Here is an 18,091-nt window from a genome sequence, read left to right as displayed (position 1 = left end):
GTAAAGGACACACTACTGCCTCCTCCAAGTTAGAAAACTTACTCCAATAAAACTGGATGATGCAGAAAGCCTCTTCACGTGACAGCTATTTTTCCTGCAGACATCAGCACTGTAACAAGCATGAATTACAGATCTAAACAAGAAGGCTGAGTACTTTCTTGGACCACTAATTTTTCCAAAAACACAAAGAGAGGCAAAGATTACAGCATACACTCTGCTATTTATCCCTTTTCCTTTCAGTGCAGTTAAAAGCTCACAGAAACGCTGGAGATTCAGGTCATCCATCCCAAGGCCAGTACGGCTCAGTGGCCAAAGGCACTTCTGCAGTACGTGCGCTGACCTGCTTCAGCATCAGCACCCAGGGTGCCCTCCAGATCCTGAACCTCATCAGCTCCCTGGGCCACACAGGCATCAGTTTCCATTTAGAAAACCTTGCTGCCGAAGGGAAGTGGCTGTGATGATGGCATAATGACTAATTAGAAGGCAACTACCTTGTTCATTTGACAAAACAAACATCAGCTGGTGATGATGAGATGACCTAGGCTGCTCTAGAAGCTGCAAGAAAGAGGAGCAAGTTATGTGTCACAACACAAACTTCACCACAGAACTTTATCACCAGCCATTGCTGTACCATGATGTGCTAGCACAGACAAAACATAACATGTCATTACCATGGGCTTAGCTACAGCTTCTCTGAATTGTCACATGGTATTAAGTGGCCAGTGTAGGAAACATTAGCTGTCACTGTTCTACAATGAAAGAAATCTCTAGAGACATGCATACTTTGAGCTAACATGCCTCTAAAATTACTCTAATACATACAGCAACCAAAATGTTTAGCAGGGGAAAGCTAGAATCAGTGTGAATGAGAGCCTGCAAGAGAAGAGAATATTACAAGGGGGCCACTCCTATGTCATAAATCCAATGCAGAGTAAGATCCAATTATCCACTTACTTCTGTTCAAGCCTATCTAATTTGCAGCATGAATATATACAGCCAGACAGAATTAGAAAATCCCATGCTAGCAGTGCTTTTGAGGACCATGGTCTAGAAACAGCCACAGGGATTCACACCTAGCTGAGTCTGGATATCCCACACGTAGGGGAGAGGCTGCCAGTTTCTACTATCTTGATTCCCATAATAAATCAGCAATGGCATTGCAAAAGAGCTCTCTTCTCTTGAACAAGCAAACAAAAAGTAAGTTTTTCAATTTAATGAACTCATTAGAGGAAACAATAATCCCCAAACCTTACTTCCTGTAGCACAGATGGATGGAAAACAAAATCATAGGAAGGAAGTATGAGTAACAAAATTAAGGCAATCTCCTCAGTAGCTTTCAGAGATTCTGGAATCATGATTATAGAGAAGACCCAGATACCACATACTACATAGGAGAGAAACTGAATTTTAGTCCAGTTCACAGAAAGAGGGATAATGAGTGGCAGACCTGGGAGCTGGATGTATTTATGCTTATAATGCTTTCTGAAAAGTTTGAAATTGTACATTGCATATAAACACCAATCTAGGCAATGAAATAACACAGGAGTAAAAAACCCTGGTATTTTTAATCTAAATTTACAACATTTAATCCCTAGGATGCTAGAACATAGTTTAAGTATTTTCTTTTTCTTTTTTTTTTCAGTAGGTCTACACAATTTAATTGTTTTTTTGCTGAGCACAGGTGTGCCTCCATAAAATTGTAAATATGATGAGGGACTGTTTACAAAGGCCTGTAGTGACAGGACGAAGGGCAATGGTTTGAAATTAAAGAAAAGCAGATTTAGATTGGATATTAGGAACAAGTTTTTTACCATGAGCGTGGTGGAACACTGGGACAGGCTGCCCAGGGAGGTAGTTGAGGCCCCATCCTTGCAGACACTCAAGGACAGGCTCAACAAGGCTCTGGGCAATCTAGTGGAGGATGTCCCTGCTGACTGCCAGAGGTTTGGACTAGATGACCTTTGGAGGTCCTTTCCAAGCCAAACCATTCCATGATTCTATATTGCATGTAAAATGGGGGGAAAGTTCAGCATGAGACAATCCAGTTATGTTCCCTTGCAGCAGCATCTTTAATAATCCTGTCTGAACAAGCTTGAGATCCTCTAACCTTTGCCAAAAAGGCAGCCAAAACTTTGATAAAGTCCTTGGCTTTTCACTGCATGTGTCTAAACAAGGATACATTATAATCAGAAGTATTTGTGGCCTGGAGTATATTAGTTTACAGTCGCATTGGCACTACTAGCAGTACTTCAGGATACTCCAACAACAAAAAAAACCCACAGTGAAGCTCTCATTTTCATGCTTTCACCCTAACTCATTTCCTTTATTTAATGTCTGAAGCAATACTTGTTTACATATTCTTGTTAAAAAATAATAATCAAGCAGTTAAAATGTGAGTTTGACAACACTCTTGTACTTAACACACTTTCCTATTATGTTAAGGAATAGTTTTGTGATTGCTTACAAGCTATATATAGAAAGGAAAAGAAAACATTTAAGTTTTTCTAAATGTGCAATTGGGGAGTGGTTATCTGATATTAGTTTAAAAAAAAGTATATATAAATAAAACAGGATAATTCTCTAATCTCCTTTGTATGCTTTAGTTAGGTCACTCAAGGGGAAAAGAAATAGTATTTATTCCATGCAATGTTATATGACAGACTGTCTCAGTTTGCTCCACTGCATTTCAGTCATGCTTGAAAAAGTACAGCCTACATGCAGGATCTTCCATGGAAAGGGAAAAAAAGAACAGAAAATTTGAAAAATAGCCTATTTGTGAGGACAAGAGAACTGTTAGTGATCATAGTGATACCGGCTGTCAGAGTAACAGATCCCTGTATTTAACTTCCCAAAGTCTAAGATAATCTATACCTTACATGGCAATCTGAACTCAGATCTATGTTTTGGATTGCTGTAATTACAGCAATAGCAAAATCCTACAAACCCTCAGCCAGCTACAAGAGGAACATGCATTTTTGACAGCCAAACTTACCTCCATAGCAAGTTTGGTCCAGGCTGCTGCAGTGTCAGGCAATGTCCTGGAGGATGCCATTTTGCTACATAACAGAAACACACAGATCATCTTCTAACTGAAACCACTACAAAGAATTTATTGGGTTTGAAACCAAATTTGATCCATTTGGTAAAAGGAAAAAGGTTAAAAAAAACAAAAACCAACCCCCACATCCAGCTACAAATAATAAAGAAGTAAGGATTTTACCAGAGACAAGGGAGTAAGAAATAAAGATGTAACTCTGGGTCCTTACCTATCAAAGGCAGGCCACATCCCTTTGGACTGTAACCAATAATTTCAGTAGAATATAAAACTCTAAACAAAAATTCAGCTTCTTTCTTTCATTTCCTGAAGATGACAAAAGTAGTCCTATCACTGCAGGTCTCTGTAAGCAGTCCCTCTCCAGCCTTCTTGTAGGCCCCTCTTCAGGTACTGGAAGGCTGCTATGAGGTCTTCTGGGAGCCCGCTCTTCTCTGGGCCAGACAACCCCATCTCCCTCAGCCTGTCCTTGCATCAGGTGTTTCAGGCCCCTGACCACCTTCGTGGCCCTCCTCTGGACCCACTCCATCAGGTCCATGTCTTTCCTGTGTTGAGGGCTCTTGAGCTATTCCATTCATGAAGGACAGATCACCTTGAACCACTTTGACAAGCCAATATACATAGTACGGATGATGGTTATGGATATGGTAAGAATTAAAGGAGCTGGAGAAGTTAAATTTATTCTGCTTCAGAGGATCACTTCCATGCCAAAATGACCAGACAGGCATTTTTGGAAAGAATAAACCCAAAAAGCAAACTTGCTATATTCTCATACAGCTTTTCAGCCTACCATGGGTCTCTGATTTCAGAGGCTGGGAGCCCTTAATAATCTGGTCTCCGCTGACCTCTTAAGAGTTCAATGTTTTTTAATACCCCTTATGAGATGGATTTCAGCCTGGAAATGACTTAGTTTAGGACGTCTCTAACAGGAATAAGAACAAAGCTGGTGGAACCTTTCGAAAGAAAAATCACACCCAAGAAGTTTCAAAATTGTACAGTAAATAAACTTTATTTCCTCTCAGCTCTCTTCAGATTAGTGCTGTCAACAGTCACAGATCAGCATATGGTACAGTTCTGTATTAACTATTTACAATTTACAGTAATGTACTATTTCTCCAGAAAATATAAGTACAAAAGCTAGGAGTAAACAAATGAGGTACTGCAATTTGGATTTATTTTAGGCAAAAGCATATAGAAGTGACCTTTAGCAAACAAGCATAAGATCAGATCAGGAGAGAGTAGTCATCAAGAGTGTCTAGCTCATCAGGCAAATCACCTCAGCCGCTACCCATCCAAAAACGTATTGCACAATTCATTCAAAAAATAAAAAAATAAATAGAAGAAACAAACCATTTATTTCAGCTCTTAAAAAACACCCAGCAAAGCCTGTATAGAGATACAGTAGTGGGCAATTCCTCCCTATGATAATGTCTTTTCTCTCCTTTACAAAAATAACTTTTAACACAAAATAGAAGACAGTGTTTGATAGAAGAGAGAAGAGATTCATCACCAGATAACCCCTGATTAACATTTCTTGTCAAGGCAGTTTTATCTATACTCGTGGTCCAAAGGTAGTGCTGAGTTTTGGTTCGTGCTGTTCCATTTGTGACCTCGAATAGCTTTTCTTCTTGTCCTTTCTCAAGGGACAACAGAGACACAAACACATTTCTAAGCAGCAGTGTCATGAGACATTCTCATCTCAACTTCTTCAAGATGGTCGCAGCCATGACTAGAAGAATGAAAAGTTAGAACAAATGTTACATTGTTGAGAGCACCTCAGAAGGACTTAATATTAAAATAATGATGTTGTGAATTATTGGGGAAAGTATATGGAAGAATTTCAAGTTGAATTGCCAATTTATTAACTGATTTTGAGCAAGCCATTCCATTTCAGTATCTGCCAAACAGTTGAGACACTGAGATGAAAGCAAAATAACCTGCAGCACAACAGTCAGGAATCTTACTGGAAATAGATAGCCTAGCACACCGTTACGTTTTAATCCAAATGAAAAACAAACGTGTCCTCTTTGCATAAAGCCTGTGATCAAAATTGAAACAATAAAGTCCAATTTTGGGGCTAGCAGAAAGCCTCCTCTACCATTTACTGCTTTCACGATGAAGTCAGAATCATTTTAATTTCTAAATTGTATACATGCAAGAATATTTTTCTATTTGCTGGCTACCTACCGAATTAAGTCACAGAAATACTTGAGATAAAGTGAGAAACTATGGCCCAATAATAAGGTCTGAATAGTTTCCATACATATTAAGTCATGAAAGTATAAAAGTTAATCGCTAACATTAGGGTCAAAATCAAGCCCTTTGTAATATGCCTCAAATGCATCTGAGAACATCTGAACTTTCTACACCACCAATACAGAGAGCATAATGAGAATTTAAGTTTCAAACATGCTTTCTGCAATAATGTTGTAAAGAACTTTGGCCTATCATTACCAACAATTCAATTATTTTCAACAGAGGACTAAAGAAACTAAAACCAAAACAGTTGCTGATTTTGCCAAGAAGTGATCAAGGCTAGGAGGCAAACAGTCCAAGTTCTGCTGTGTTTTAAGTGCAACAGTGTGTCTGCTGTTGTAATTCAGAGGTTTAAAAGAATACAGAATAAAGAAACCAGGACTGTTTGCCAAGATGAATAGGTTTTCTCCTTTGTAGCCCCTATTATCTTATATTGAAGGCTCTATCGGCATGACTGCACAACAGGAAGATACCCTGTCAGCTGTGCTGTGATAGCTGGCAATGGAAAGGGCCTCAGCAAACTGGTTTTGTGGTGGCGGTGTTGCAGGCCAACCACTGCATCCCAGACAGCAACTACTTCACCCGCACTCAATCAATTCCTGGCAGCTGTGCAAAGAAGGAAAAGGAAAGTTGGGCTGTCCATATCCTACAGAATTCACCTGAAGAGTTTACTGAATATCATACACCACTAACGACTCATACTGTAATCTCATCAGGCAGCACAGAGTCTTACCTGTGTACTTTGATATCCCACTCCTCTCCCAACAACTACTGCTTGTATTTGGCTTGTTTAGCTTGGCTAGTCTGGTGCCACCTGCAGCTTTAGCCCTAAGTCAGCTGTTGCTTTTCTGTAACATAATGGGTCTGCAACACTAATTGTAAACTAGCTTAGTAAAACCTGAAGAAAAGGCAAAACGTACTGAATGCGTAAAGCTCCCCAGATTTTTCTCCTTAATCTCTCTGCTCTAGTTTCTCTTGATACCAAGCCAAACTCTGATTCAGAAAGGTATTGATGTTCAAACGTAATCAAATCCTAATGTTTCATCAGTCTTTCTTAAAATAATACATTCTCTTATTTATAAGACATAGTAACTCATTCCCAGCAGTACACCTCCCATAAATCTGACTTACTTGCCTCTTCAAAAAAGGAGCTCACAAAGTACATAAAGACAAAGCCAAGTGCAATAAAATTTAGTATTACATATTGATTTAAAATCTGATTTGCTTTTGTCTACAACTGAGATTTTTGTAGCTCAATCAACTTTTCAAGTTATGCTTATAACTCAGAATTATTTGGTTTGGATCAATATTTACCATTTTCAGACTTGGCTTTGTAAAGCAAAACATGATTCAAAGTCCAGCAAAGTTTATCATACAGATACAGAACAAAAAGTTTTTTTTCTAACAAATGAAAGCAGGCATGGGGAAGGAAAAAAAAAAAAAGGCAGAATGATTAATCTCATAGTAGAACTTTCACATGCAAATTAAACAAGTATGTATTAGGCTTCACTCACCCACATGCTAACTAAGCACAGACTGATGGAATGTTCAGAAGATACCACTGCGAGGTGAGGCAAACTACAAAGCCAGGAAGAAAACAGCTTATTGGACTATTTTGTTAGTGCTGTAGATAAGAACTTTGGGGACATCTATTCCTTACTGCTGCAGTTAGATGACAACAGCAATGTAATAAGAGCTACATTAGTGAAGGAGACACATTCATCTAGCACATGTCTACTGACCTAGGCATTAAGCATATGTCCACTACGGTGACAAATAATTACTCACAGGTATGTAGTACTACATACACTCTCTCTTTTCCTATAGTCCAGTTAATTAAAATTTACACATTAATGTTATAGATGCTTTGGTCATAAAGTAAAACACAGAAACAACCAAGCTTTGTTAAAAATACACATTCATGTTGTAGTCTAGAACTTTACTGCTCATGAGATCTAAATGCAATTTATCTTCAAATACCAGTTATCACTCTAATGCTCAGTGTGGAAAAACACATCTGCCATGCTATTAAATATCAATAAATAAAATACAACCACCACCCCCAAGCATATTTCTTGACAGAATAATTTACAAAGACCCCTCCAATTTTTTTCGGTCCTAAACAGAATTATTTTGTAATTCTGGGACTTGCCCCAAAAGATAATTTGTGCTTTGGTAAACAAACTTAGTATCCTGTAAAGTGAAGAAAAAAAAATTACTATATCCTCCAGAATATGCCCTGGTACTCCAGTTTCCATTAGATGTCTAATTTAATCTCTGTGGATTTGGAAAGGAGGAAATTTAGGGGCTAGGTCTGAGCCAAGAAAAGACTGGTTGTGAAACGCAAGAGGTTTTTGATCAGGACATGAAGCTCTTGGAATGGAGCTATCCTTAACATCAAAGCACTGGCAGCCTGCAAAAAAACCTCTTTGTAATTTTTGCCCCAAATTTAATACCCATGACCTTGAATCCCAAGGATCAGAACTTGTTGGATGAATCCAAGCTAAAATTTTATTTACTATCAGAAGTTGCGAATGTCTCTTTTACAAAGAGCAGGTTTCAAGCATCAAAAAGCTGAAGGGACTGCATAATGAGGTCACCTCTCTAACCTCCCTTATGGCTAATAGAGGACACAAAATATTTGCTGAATATTTCTCTAGCTTGCCAAAACAAAAACAACCCCCCCAAAAAAGAGCAAAAAATAAAACATTTAAAATGCACCAGCTTTCTACTTGAAGGTGAGGGAGAGCATTAAGAAAATAAATCCTATTTAGGATGCATGATACTTACTGGAGCTGCAGTATTATCAACATTTATATCATTCTAGAAGTATTTTAAATATTTAAGATTGCAAGACACTCTCAAACATACTAAGTGTGCAAGAAAATGTTTAAGTATTTAACGCTTTTCTCAGATATGATATCAGAAGCAGATTGCAGAAATGGTAGAAAGGTACTTTAAGGTAGCAACACTTCAACTGAAACATTAAAACATTCAATTTTTAATCTTAGTCTGTTTCTGCAAGTGCTAAATAAAAGTGAGAGGTTCTTGCGCACTTTAACTCCCAATTATTTTACAAAGAGAGGGATGACAGTGCTTGCCTCAGGAACTATGACTTCAGTTTCTATCTGAATAGAAACTAGCTCCAATACATAAAATAGTAGCAGTAATACCAAATACAAGTTTAGGGTCACATATTCTTCTTTTGGGTCTGTTTCTCAAACCCAAATTAGCCTTTCTGGTAAGCAGATCAGCTGGTAAATAAAAAGCAACCATCACATAAGCAGAAGTGTATTGAACCAGGGATAAAAAACGCCAAACAAAACTGAAGCGTTTAAAACCTTGATTTCAATCTGTCACAACCTAGGGAGAACCTGACATATTTTGATGGTTTTACAGTTCAAAAATAGAAAGCAGGCTCTTAAAAACTCACAATAATAATAAAAAACCCAAAAATCCCTCCCCAAATGCAATCTTGTTAGGACACTCAAGATAAAAATGTATACATCCCACTTCAAACACGTATCCCAGGTAACTGAGCTAACAGTTTACTATTTCACAAGCAAAACGGCTTTTGTTTTTGCCAGACATTTTATCCCAGGGCTGAAAAATTTCTTTTCACACATTTTTCACAAGAACTGGTATGACTCCACAGAAACTTCTGAATTTGTTTTTTCTTTCTTAGAAAATTGATCTGTAGAATTGTGATGTCTGAATGTGCTTTGTTCTGTTGTACCCACAGCTATCAGAAGTACAGTTTAACCACTAATGACAAGTACTACTTAAGAAAACATGCTTGTATTTTTTCCCCTTCATTTTTGCTCGAGACTCAAACCTACAGCTGCAATTTGACATTCCACTGAAAAAAAAGAGAGAGGGGAAGAAAAGGAGTTTTCTTTCATGTAGACACAAGGAAAAAAGAGAGTTAAAGTGTCTAATTCATTATTCTTGCAACCCAATCTCTTTCATAAAGTTGTTTTAGTTCGATAACTTACCAATGGTCGAGCATCTTCTCGTTCTAGTATCTTCTGAGTTTGATCTGCTGGGAACTTCAGCACTGTTGTTATAACTTTGGCCATTGTCTAAAAAAGACAGTCATCAATTAGTGATTTCAGATGCACTTAAATGCTTCTTAATGTTTTAAAAGGCATTTAAAAATACCGGATGCTAGTTATGGTAATATTAATGGAGAACAGAGAAATGAGTAAGGTGTAACTACATTTCACATCATAAGACAGATTGTGTGAATTCTATGAAAACCACGAAGAATCTCCATTTCACAGTGTCACAAACTGCAGCTGCTATAATACAATGTAAGCTCTAGGGTACCTATGCTCAAAAACTTGGAATTCTTGCTCTGCATGAGCCTGCTCTGGCAGGGAGTTTGGGCTAGATGATTTCACAAGACCCTTCCAACCCCTATTATTCTGTGATTAAGAGAGCATACTACTACAAACATTGCTAATACACATAAGACTGTGTATTTAAAAAGAAAATATCAATTACATTGTCATTGCTCATGGTTTTCCAATCAGTGTAGCAGGATGAAACCAAATTTCAAGACACAGTAAATTTAAGATTATACAATACAATCCCTGTGAAAGCAGACAGTAAGATCCATTTCCTCCAGCAACACATCTAATGGTCAAAAGAAAACCAACAGAGAAAATTGGCTGCAAATTACTTTTTGAAGTAAAAGTGAAAAAAAAAAAAAAGCATCTTTGCATTTGTAAAGTTTTCAGTTTATTGTATCTTTGCATTTGCCTTTTCAATTTATTGTACTGTTTGGTAATTTATTTTTTCTCCTCCCAAGGAGCCAGTGTGTAGACAATGTTGGAATGACATCCTCTAACTAAATACAACAATCTCCAGGGCAAATAAATACATATATATGTCTACAAATGCATACATACAAAAATTCATTGTATCTATGTATTCACACAGATTTTTATCAAAGCAATTGAGAGAGCATAGAAATGAAGTCAATTACAGTTTCTTGCTGTTATTGGAGCATTCAACTGCAAATTGTAGATCACTGCTAATAAGTAAACACAAATTGATAAAGTTTTGAGGCATCCAGAAGATTGGTAAGAACTGGTCTTAATGAAAGAAGTTTCAAATGAGGTTTTCATTACATAAATTTTCTACCTGCATCAGCTGTCTGCAAGAGTCATCTGCAGCTGCCTCAAGACTTACTTGAAGCTGAAACATGGTTGACCTGGTTTTTAGCATTTTTGCTTCTGTCTGTTCAAAATCATAAAATTCAGTTATGCAGCTATTTTTCTGTAGTGATTTCTGTTGTTTGTTATTGAAGTAGCAGAGTCATCCAACGAGCCACAGGCTTGTGAACAGAAGGTAACTAATGATTCTGGGGTTTTGGATCAGGGATTTGTGTTTTTAATAAAAAAGGATTTAATATCAAAGTGAAAAAAGGGATAAAAGGAGAGAGAAAGAGGAATCCCATAAGATGTCCTGCACAGACCAAGATTTTTTATGCACAGAGCACAAGGAGAACAAAGCTAATTAACATAGAAAATTACATAAAACTGCTTTGATTAATCGTAGTCCAAGTTGAAAGCAGGGCAACAAAGAATGGAAGATCTCCAGGGAGGAGAAACAACACACAAAAAACCTCAAGAAAACCAACAACTAAAAAAACCCAACAAAACAAATAGGAAAAAAAAATCATCCCCAGAGCATTTATTGTCCAAGAAAAATGTTTGTGTTCTGACATACCTCTTTTGAACCTGGTCAATCTCTAAGCATCAGTATTGTTACAAACTAGTGAAATCATTCCCAAGTTGGAATTTTACTAGCTTTCAGCATGCAACAGGAGGTCTACTGTGTAGTTTTTCACTACTTTTACTACCAAATTAATACTATCTAGGGAGCATATATAGATTTGGAAGCCCTCTAAAACACCTTTAAACAATAATTAAAGAAATATTTCACCATCCCCAGAGCTAGTAACAAAGTATTATTTAATCCAACCACTACTAATTATATTTGTGTTAAGATGACATCAGAAGAGTACTTTTCCTAATGTTCAGCTTCACAGCATGCTGATAACAGGACTTCTGCTACTAAAACTGTATTTATCCTACACAGGCTTTTGTCTTTGTAGGGGCAGAGGTGAGAGATGTGACAACCTCCCTTTCCCTGCCAGTCATTTTGACATCCTGACAAGGTTTTTAAGACATGGATCATGCTTCTTCGAAAACCAAACCAAACAACCAACCAAACATGAAAGCCTTTCAAATCCCATGTCAATAATCAGCAGGGTGTAACAAACACAAGGCACTTCAAATCTATGCAGCAAGGACATTAAACTGCCCATACCTTTGTCTCACGGCCCATCATATATTCAAACAGCACTTTCCTCAAATATTCAAACTCAGTAGGCTCTCCAAAGAGGGAAACATCAGTGTGGTGAAGGTTCCCATCTGTGTAAAAAAGAAAAAAAAAAAAAGAATATTTATACTGAGAGTCACTGATACAAAGCTGTGTTTCACCAATGGCATGAAACACAACGAGAACAAACACCAGATTCTGAACCTGGGACAGAGTAGCAGCAGACACAGAAAGGGACTGGGAAGTGCTGGCTGACAGGAAGCTGTGCTTACCTCTGTATGGTGCTCCAACTGAAGTCACATACATATTCTTCTCGTAATTTTTCAGCCTATCTTCCAGTACATGAATCTAAACAGGCAACAGTTAAAAAGATAAGCAGCGTTCATGAGCAGCTAAAATAGATCACAAAATGGTTTGGGTTGGAAGGGACCTCCAAAGGTCATCCAGTCCAACTCCCCTGCGGTCAGCAGGAACATCCACTGGATCAGGCTGCCCAAAGCCTTGTTGAGCCTAACATTGGGTATCTCCAGGGATGGGAACTCAACTACCTCCCCAGGCAACCTGTTCCAGTGTTCCACCACTCTCATGGTAAAGAACTTGCTCCTAACATCCAATCTAAATCCACTCTTCTCTAATTTCAAACCACTGCACTTCAGCCTACCACTATAGGCCTTTGTGAACGGTCCCTTTTCAGCCTTTTTGTAGGCTCCTTTCAGGAACTGGTTTTCAGCTAAACATCCTCTCAAAAAAGGCAAAATATATTTGTTTAAAGAAGAAAGGAAAACATGAAAAACTGTGTTATTAAAAACTGTCCCTAAATTACCTAAGGAAATGTGGGAACAGTGTACACACATATAAGAATATCCTATATCTATAACTATTTTATACATATAAGCATATGGCAAAAAGAACACGACAAAAATTGTACATAACCGCACAAGAGCTTTCCTCGAGAAAAAGAAGAGATTCATAATTTAATGAAGTGCATTGCTCCATTTTTCACCATGCAAATCTTCTGCTAACCTGAATCACAAGCATATGGGATTTTCATTCCTGGGCTAAAGGAGTACTTTGAAATGTGCACAGATTTTCTGAGAGCATGTGTATGAGTCAATACTAGTTTACGTGCCTATTATTTCCATAGTACCTGTGTGGTGATGTGCTCCTTCATCACCTGAAAAGAACAAACCTCTTAGTACTGCAAATGGGTAATTTTTACTTGTTGAAACAGCACCCTTACCTGCTCTTTGAACTCCTGCTCTTTCAGTTTGGAATTATTGACTAGTGTTGTCTTCTGTGCAAGCTGTGCCTGAAAGAACAGCCACATATGGAAATCATCAAGAAACTGCTTGACACACCACAGGTTATCTTTCCAATAAAAGTTTTCTTTTAACACACAACTTAAGCAGTATTTCTACTTTCAAAGTGCTGTGAAATAGAATTTAGAGAATAAAGTCAGTAGAAACAGAATTTGAGAGTAAAATCCGTAAAATTTGAGACATACCTGAAGTTCTGTTATTGTGACCTGGAATGGAGGGAAAAAAAAAACAAAACCAAACATCAGAACATACAGAAAAATGTTAAATATACCAAGGACTGGACAGAGGTTAAAAAAAAACCACAATAGGAAGAAATGTCAATCACTGATAGAGTGTTAATTGAAGATGAGAAAAATTGAAATTACATCACTACCTCCAGACCACAGAACAGAGTGTAACAAAGAGTGAGAATCCAAACATGAAATGCTGATACAACAAAAACTGGAAGCCCACTTATTCACAGCACTCTAAATATTTGAGCTTTGACTGCACCAGAAGATGTACCTGGAGCTATCTGCACATTGAAGAGCATCATCTCACACACACACACACAAAAAAAAAAAAACCATAAAAAAAATAGCCCACACTTAAAATGATGCAATTTAATTTTCTTTCCTTATAAAGAGCTTCCAGTAAAATCAATGTAAAACACATGTAGAGGGAAAAAATTTCCACCTTATAATCAAAACACACCTGGACTTTTTAACATACCATTAAAAAAGGTAGTGTCAAATACTGCAGATTCTGAAGAGGTTCACTTTTGAAGAAGTGAACATCTAAAAGAAAAGAAACTGCATAGGAAAGCAAAGACCAGATATAAAAATAAAATCCAGTTAAGAGTAAACTACAGACTTTTATGAAGACTAAGCATTTCACACCTAAAGATTAAAAAACAAATGGCAATGCCAGCAGCTCACTTTTTCACTGTTCCAACTTTCCTCCTCTGCTATCCTTTGTTTGTATTCCTTCTGCAAGTCTTCTAGCTGGGCTTGCAACTCCTGAACTTTTGCTGTCATCTCTTCCTCACGAGCCTTCAAAATGCAGGGGAAAAGAATGATTTATACAATTAATCATCAAACCACTCAAAACCTTAACTACAGTGGACAGAGAGAAATCAAGAGAAGAGTTCTGCTACACACAGGAAAGAATATACTTGAAATTCAGTAGAAAGATGAGCTACACTACAGGACTACAGAAAAACATGCATGACATGGTCTAGTCAGTGTGGTGGTGTTAGGTCATAGGCTGGACTTGAAGATCTCAGGTCTATTCCAGCCTCAATACCTAAAAAAAAAAAAAGAAAGAAAAAGAGAGAGATCTGTTTCTACTGGACACCAAACCAGCATTTGTATGTGTATTACTGGGGAGGCTGTGCTTGCTTATATGACCCTCTGACCCTTATCAAAGGGACATCTGATAATCCAGTGTTACTTCCTATAGTCTGGAAGTCACAAGGACTTAAGATTCTTTTGTCCCTCACTCTCACAAAGATGTTCCTAAAGCAGTTTAAAACACATTTTCAGACACAGTGACTTCCTAGATATTTAATATTTAATTTTAAATTGTGTCCCTTCCAGTCTTTTTGTGAGATACCATGCTTGGGAGTTGAGAAAACAGCACTCCAGACTGTGTGTCTGCACTGCTAATTATGCAGGGCAGAGAGCTGTCCACTCTGCTATGCAGTAGTACTTCAGATCAAATAGACAAAATTAACCATCAAGAACAGAACTGCTGATCAAAACTGTGTTCTATTCAAGATTTTAGGAGTATAAACTATAATGGTACAGAACATTCACTGGAAAAGTATGCACAGAACTCAAGAGCTGATCCAGGCTTAATAGATATAAGGCATGCCATAACTAGGAAAATTATTTCCCTGTAAAACTACCTGGTAATGTGTTCCTTGTGCCCTAGTTAACAATAAAACACCTTCCCCATGCAGCCCCTCGAACCAAAAATCACTACCACTACCAAAAAGAAACAAAGCAACCTCCTCAAAAACTAAATTGATGAATGGGAAGTCACAGGACCCAAGTAAATTTTACAGCCTAGAAGCTTTAAGAATATCCATCTTCACTAAGAACTTTGCTCAAACAGCAGGGCCTCGAAAAGAGTGTTTTATCAATTCACATGATTTTTCTATACTCTCAAAAATATATCAACAATATTTTATAGGATTTTCTTATTACATGGTTATACTCCCCTAGTTAAAACCATCTATACCTGGCATGTTCAGCTGCTTTTTTTTTCCCTCATTTGGGGTTTCTGTTAGTTTTCTTTATTTGGGGGGGGGTGGAGTGGTGATTATTTTGGGTTTTGGAATTGCGGTTTGTTGGTTTTTTTGTTTGCTTTTTCCTTCATGTAAAGAATCTTACTATTTCTAGACTAATGGAATAAACTAATAAAATTGTATGCACGTCACTCAGCGAGACTTGGACAGGCTGGGGAGCTGGGCAAAGAGACACCTAATGAGGATCAACAAGGGTAAGTGCGCCTGGGAAGGAATAACAAACTGCACCAATACAGATTAGGAGGTGATCTGCTGCAGAGCAGCCCCATGAAGATGGACCAGAGAGTCCTGGTGGATAACAAGTTATCCATGGGACAGCAATGTGCCCTTGTGGCCAAGGCAGCAAATGGTATCCTGGGGCGCCTCAGGGAGGAGTGTGTCCAGCAGATCGAGGGAGGTTCTCCTCTTCCTCTACTCTGCCCTGGTAAGGCTCCACCTAGAGTTCTGGGCTCTCCAGTTCAAGACGGAGAGGGATCTACTTAAGGGAGTCCAACAGAGGGCTACAAGGATGATTAAGAGACTGGAGCACTGCCTCATGAGGAAAGGCTGAGAGACCTGGAGCTGTTCAGTCTGGAGAGAAGACTAAGAGGGGAATCTAATAAATGTATATAACTATCTGAGAAGCTGGGTGTCGGGAAGGGAGGGACAGCCTCTTCTCACTTGCACCCTGTGACAGGGGTAATGGATGTGAACTACAGCACAGGAAGTTCCACCTCAACATGAGGAAGAACTGTAAGGATCACAGAGCACTGGCACAGACTCCTCAGAGAGATGGTGGAGTCTCCTTCTCTGGAGACTTCCAGACCCATCTGGATGCATTCCTGTGCAACCTATGCTAGATTCTATGGTCCTGCTCTAACAGGGGGGTTTGGATTTGAAGATCTCTAGAGGTCCCTTCTAACTCCTAACATCCTGTGATGCTGTGATCCTGGGATCATTCTTAGTCATGGAAGGCAGCTGAAATGCAGAATAGAATTTCAAATGACTTTTCTGTAAAAGGGACCTACCTGTGAGCCATTATTTTTTATAAGCCCCTGAACAGAGACTGTAATTTAAAATTTGCAATAATTAGAGATCACGCAGGCTCTCACCATGCTACAGACTCTGTATTTAAAATAAGAACTTATTGCTCCATACAGCATCTGGCGTGCTCTGAAAATAAACTGCATGCTACTTGGATTTAATTACAGCTATAGACTAAGACTTCAATAAAATTTTAATTTCCCAAATCTTAACCACGAGATCTATCCTGTATTCACATGGGTGGAATTATGACAAATGAAAGAATGCACACCTGAACTTAGATTTATTTTTTTTTTAAGCTCATAAATAGGCTTAAAATAAGTTAGCTAGAGCACAAGACAAAAATACTTGGGCCTCAAATTATAGGCTGTGCTGATTTATGAGCCCTCTAATTAGGGAGACTTTCATGAAATCTTCCATGCTAAAAGTTTTTATGAAAGATAAGAAAACATCAGATAAAGCAAGAGAAGTACCAGGAGAGCACCTGACAAATAAATCATACCAATTTTAGCAGACTGAATGATTCTTGCTTGTTTTTAAGGATAAACACTCAAATCAAGGCAGACTGATTTTTAGCATCATTAACCATGTTTAAAATGCAACTGAACTACAAAGTTATATGAGCAAAATTCATTCTTGCAATTAGTATTATTTTTGTTTCATCTTCTTACCATTTCTGACAGACAAACCCCTCTGCAAAAATACCTTGATGAGACATTTCTCAAACCTGTCATGAGCCAAGTCAGCTACAACTGGGGCAATAACTGGCAACACTTTAGACTAAACTGATAGAACCTGTAACATCTGCTGATGCATATATTCATATTTGTCAGAGTTCTCAGTGAGCATAACATACACTCAATATAACATAAATATTTCTTCACTTCTCAGATGCTTGCAACACTTTCTCAGGGAAAAATGATAACAAATTCTGTAAACTTATTTTTTCTTCCCTAAAACAACAAACATCAAAACATTTACACATAAACCATCACCTACAGAAGAATGTATTCTGAAATATAAAATATCAAATTATAGCTTATCGTCATTCCGGGCAACTGTCATTGCCATCATAAATGAGATGCAGAAAGTGTTCATGTCTTCCAGTTGCATAATTAGCCTAAACCTTCAAGATCATACATTGCATACAGTATGCCCATTTCTGACACTTGTACTGAATGAATGTATCAGAAGACAGGACTTCAAATCACAGGACTGCTGCAGGACTTCAAATCACAGACCTATTAGGCCCCTCTAAACTACAGACCTGAACAGCAACACACTGCACATTCAGGTAAGAGAAATATAAAACCTCCAGAAATGTAGACTATAAACCTATGGTAATAAATAAATAAATAGAAATCTCAATGGCTGCTATCACGCATTATTTGTTTTCTAAATTAGGAAGCAAAACGAAGACTCCAAATTTCACACCTTCCCATCTCCAATTTGCTACAAGTGAAAAAACCAAAGTGGAACACACCAACCTGCCTCCAAGACTGCAGATTTTAGTATGAAACAGTCATGCCCAGTATACAACACCTTGGGCTGGTAATGGAGCATAAACAAACAGAAAACCACTTAAGATTTATTACTACTGGATCTATTCAAGGGACACTTGATGATGCTACATTACTTGTGCAAAGAGCACTAAAGTTACCAAAATTAAAGCCTACATCCCAGTATGATGTCAAGAACTGAAAACCATAGAATCTTTTGCTGCCATTTATGCAACCATGCATTTATGCCGCCCAGAGAGCTTGAGGATTCTCCTTCTCCAAAGACTTTCAAAACAGAACC

The 18,091-nt window shown here is 37.9% G+C and overlaps 1 protein-coding gene across 5 annotated transcripts in view; it reads right to left on the bottom strand.

Annotated features, from left to right (window-relative positions):
- Positions 1–4,040: 4,040 nt before the first annotated feature.
- GOLGA4 (golgin A4) overlaps positions 4,041–18,091 on the bottom strand; it is a 60,268-nt gene continuing 46,217 nt past the window's right edge. For 4 of the 5 annotated variants that reach the window (XM_068156883.1, XM_068156885.1, XM_068156886.1 and 1 more), the window contains 8 exons: positions 13,896–14,009; positions 13,164–13,184; positions 12,900–12,968; positions 11,932–12,007; positions 11,648–11,751; positions 9,304–9,390; positions 6,823–6,886; positions 4,041–4,781 (listed from right to left, as the gene is read on the bottom strand). In XM_068156883.1, the coding sequence (XP_068012984.1) occupies positions 6,857–6,886; positions 9,304–9,390; positions 11,648–11,751; positions 11,932–12,007; positions 12,900–12,968; positions 13,164–13,184; positions 13,896–14,009 (501 nt within the window). In that variant the 3' untranslated portion in view covers positions 4,041–4,781; positions 6,823–6,856. The remainder of the gene's footprint in view (positions 4,782–6,822; positions 6,887–9,303; positions 9,391–11,647; positions 11,752–11,931; positions 12,008–12,899; positions 12,969–13,163; positions 13,185–13,895; positions 14,010–18,091) is intronic. The other variant, XM_068156884.1, reaches the window with a different exon arrangement.

This window comes from Melanerpes formicivorus, unplaced genomic scaffold, assembly GCF_026170545.1.
Source record: "Melanerpes formicivorus ecotype bairdi unplaced genomic scaffold, bMelFor1.0.p_v2 SCAF_35, whole genome shotgun sequence".
NCBI classification, from domain to species: Eukaryota; Metazoa; Chordata; class Aves; order Piciformes; family Picidae; genus Melanerpes; species Melanerpes formicivorus.
This window is presented reverse-complemented; position numbering and strand designations above follow the sequence as displayed.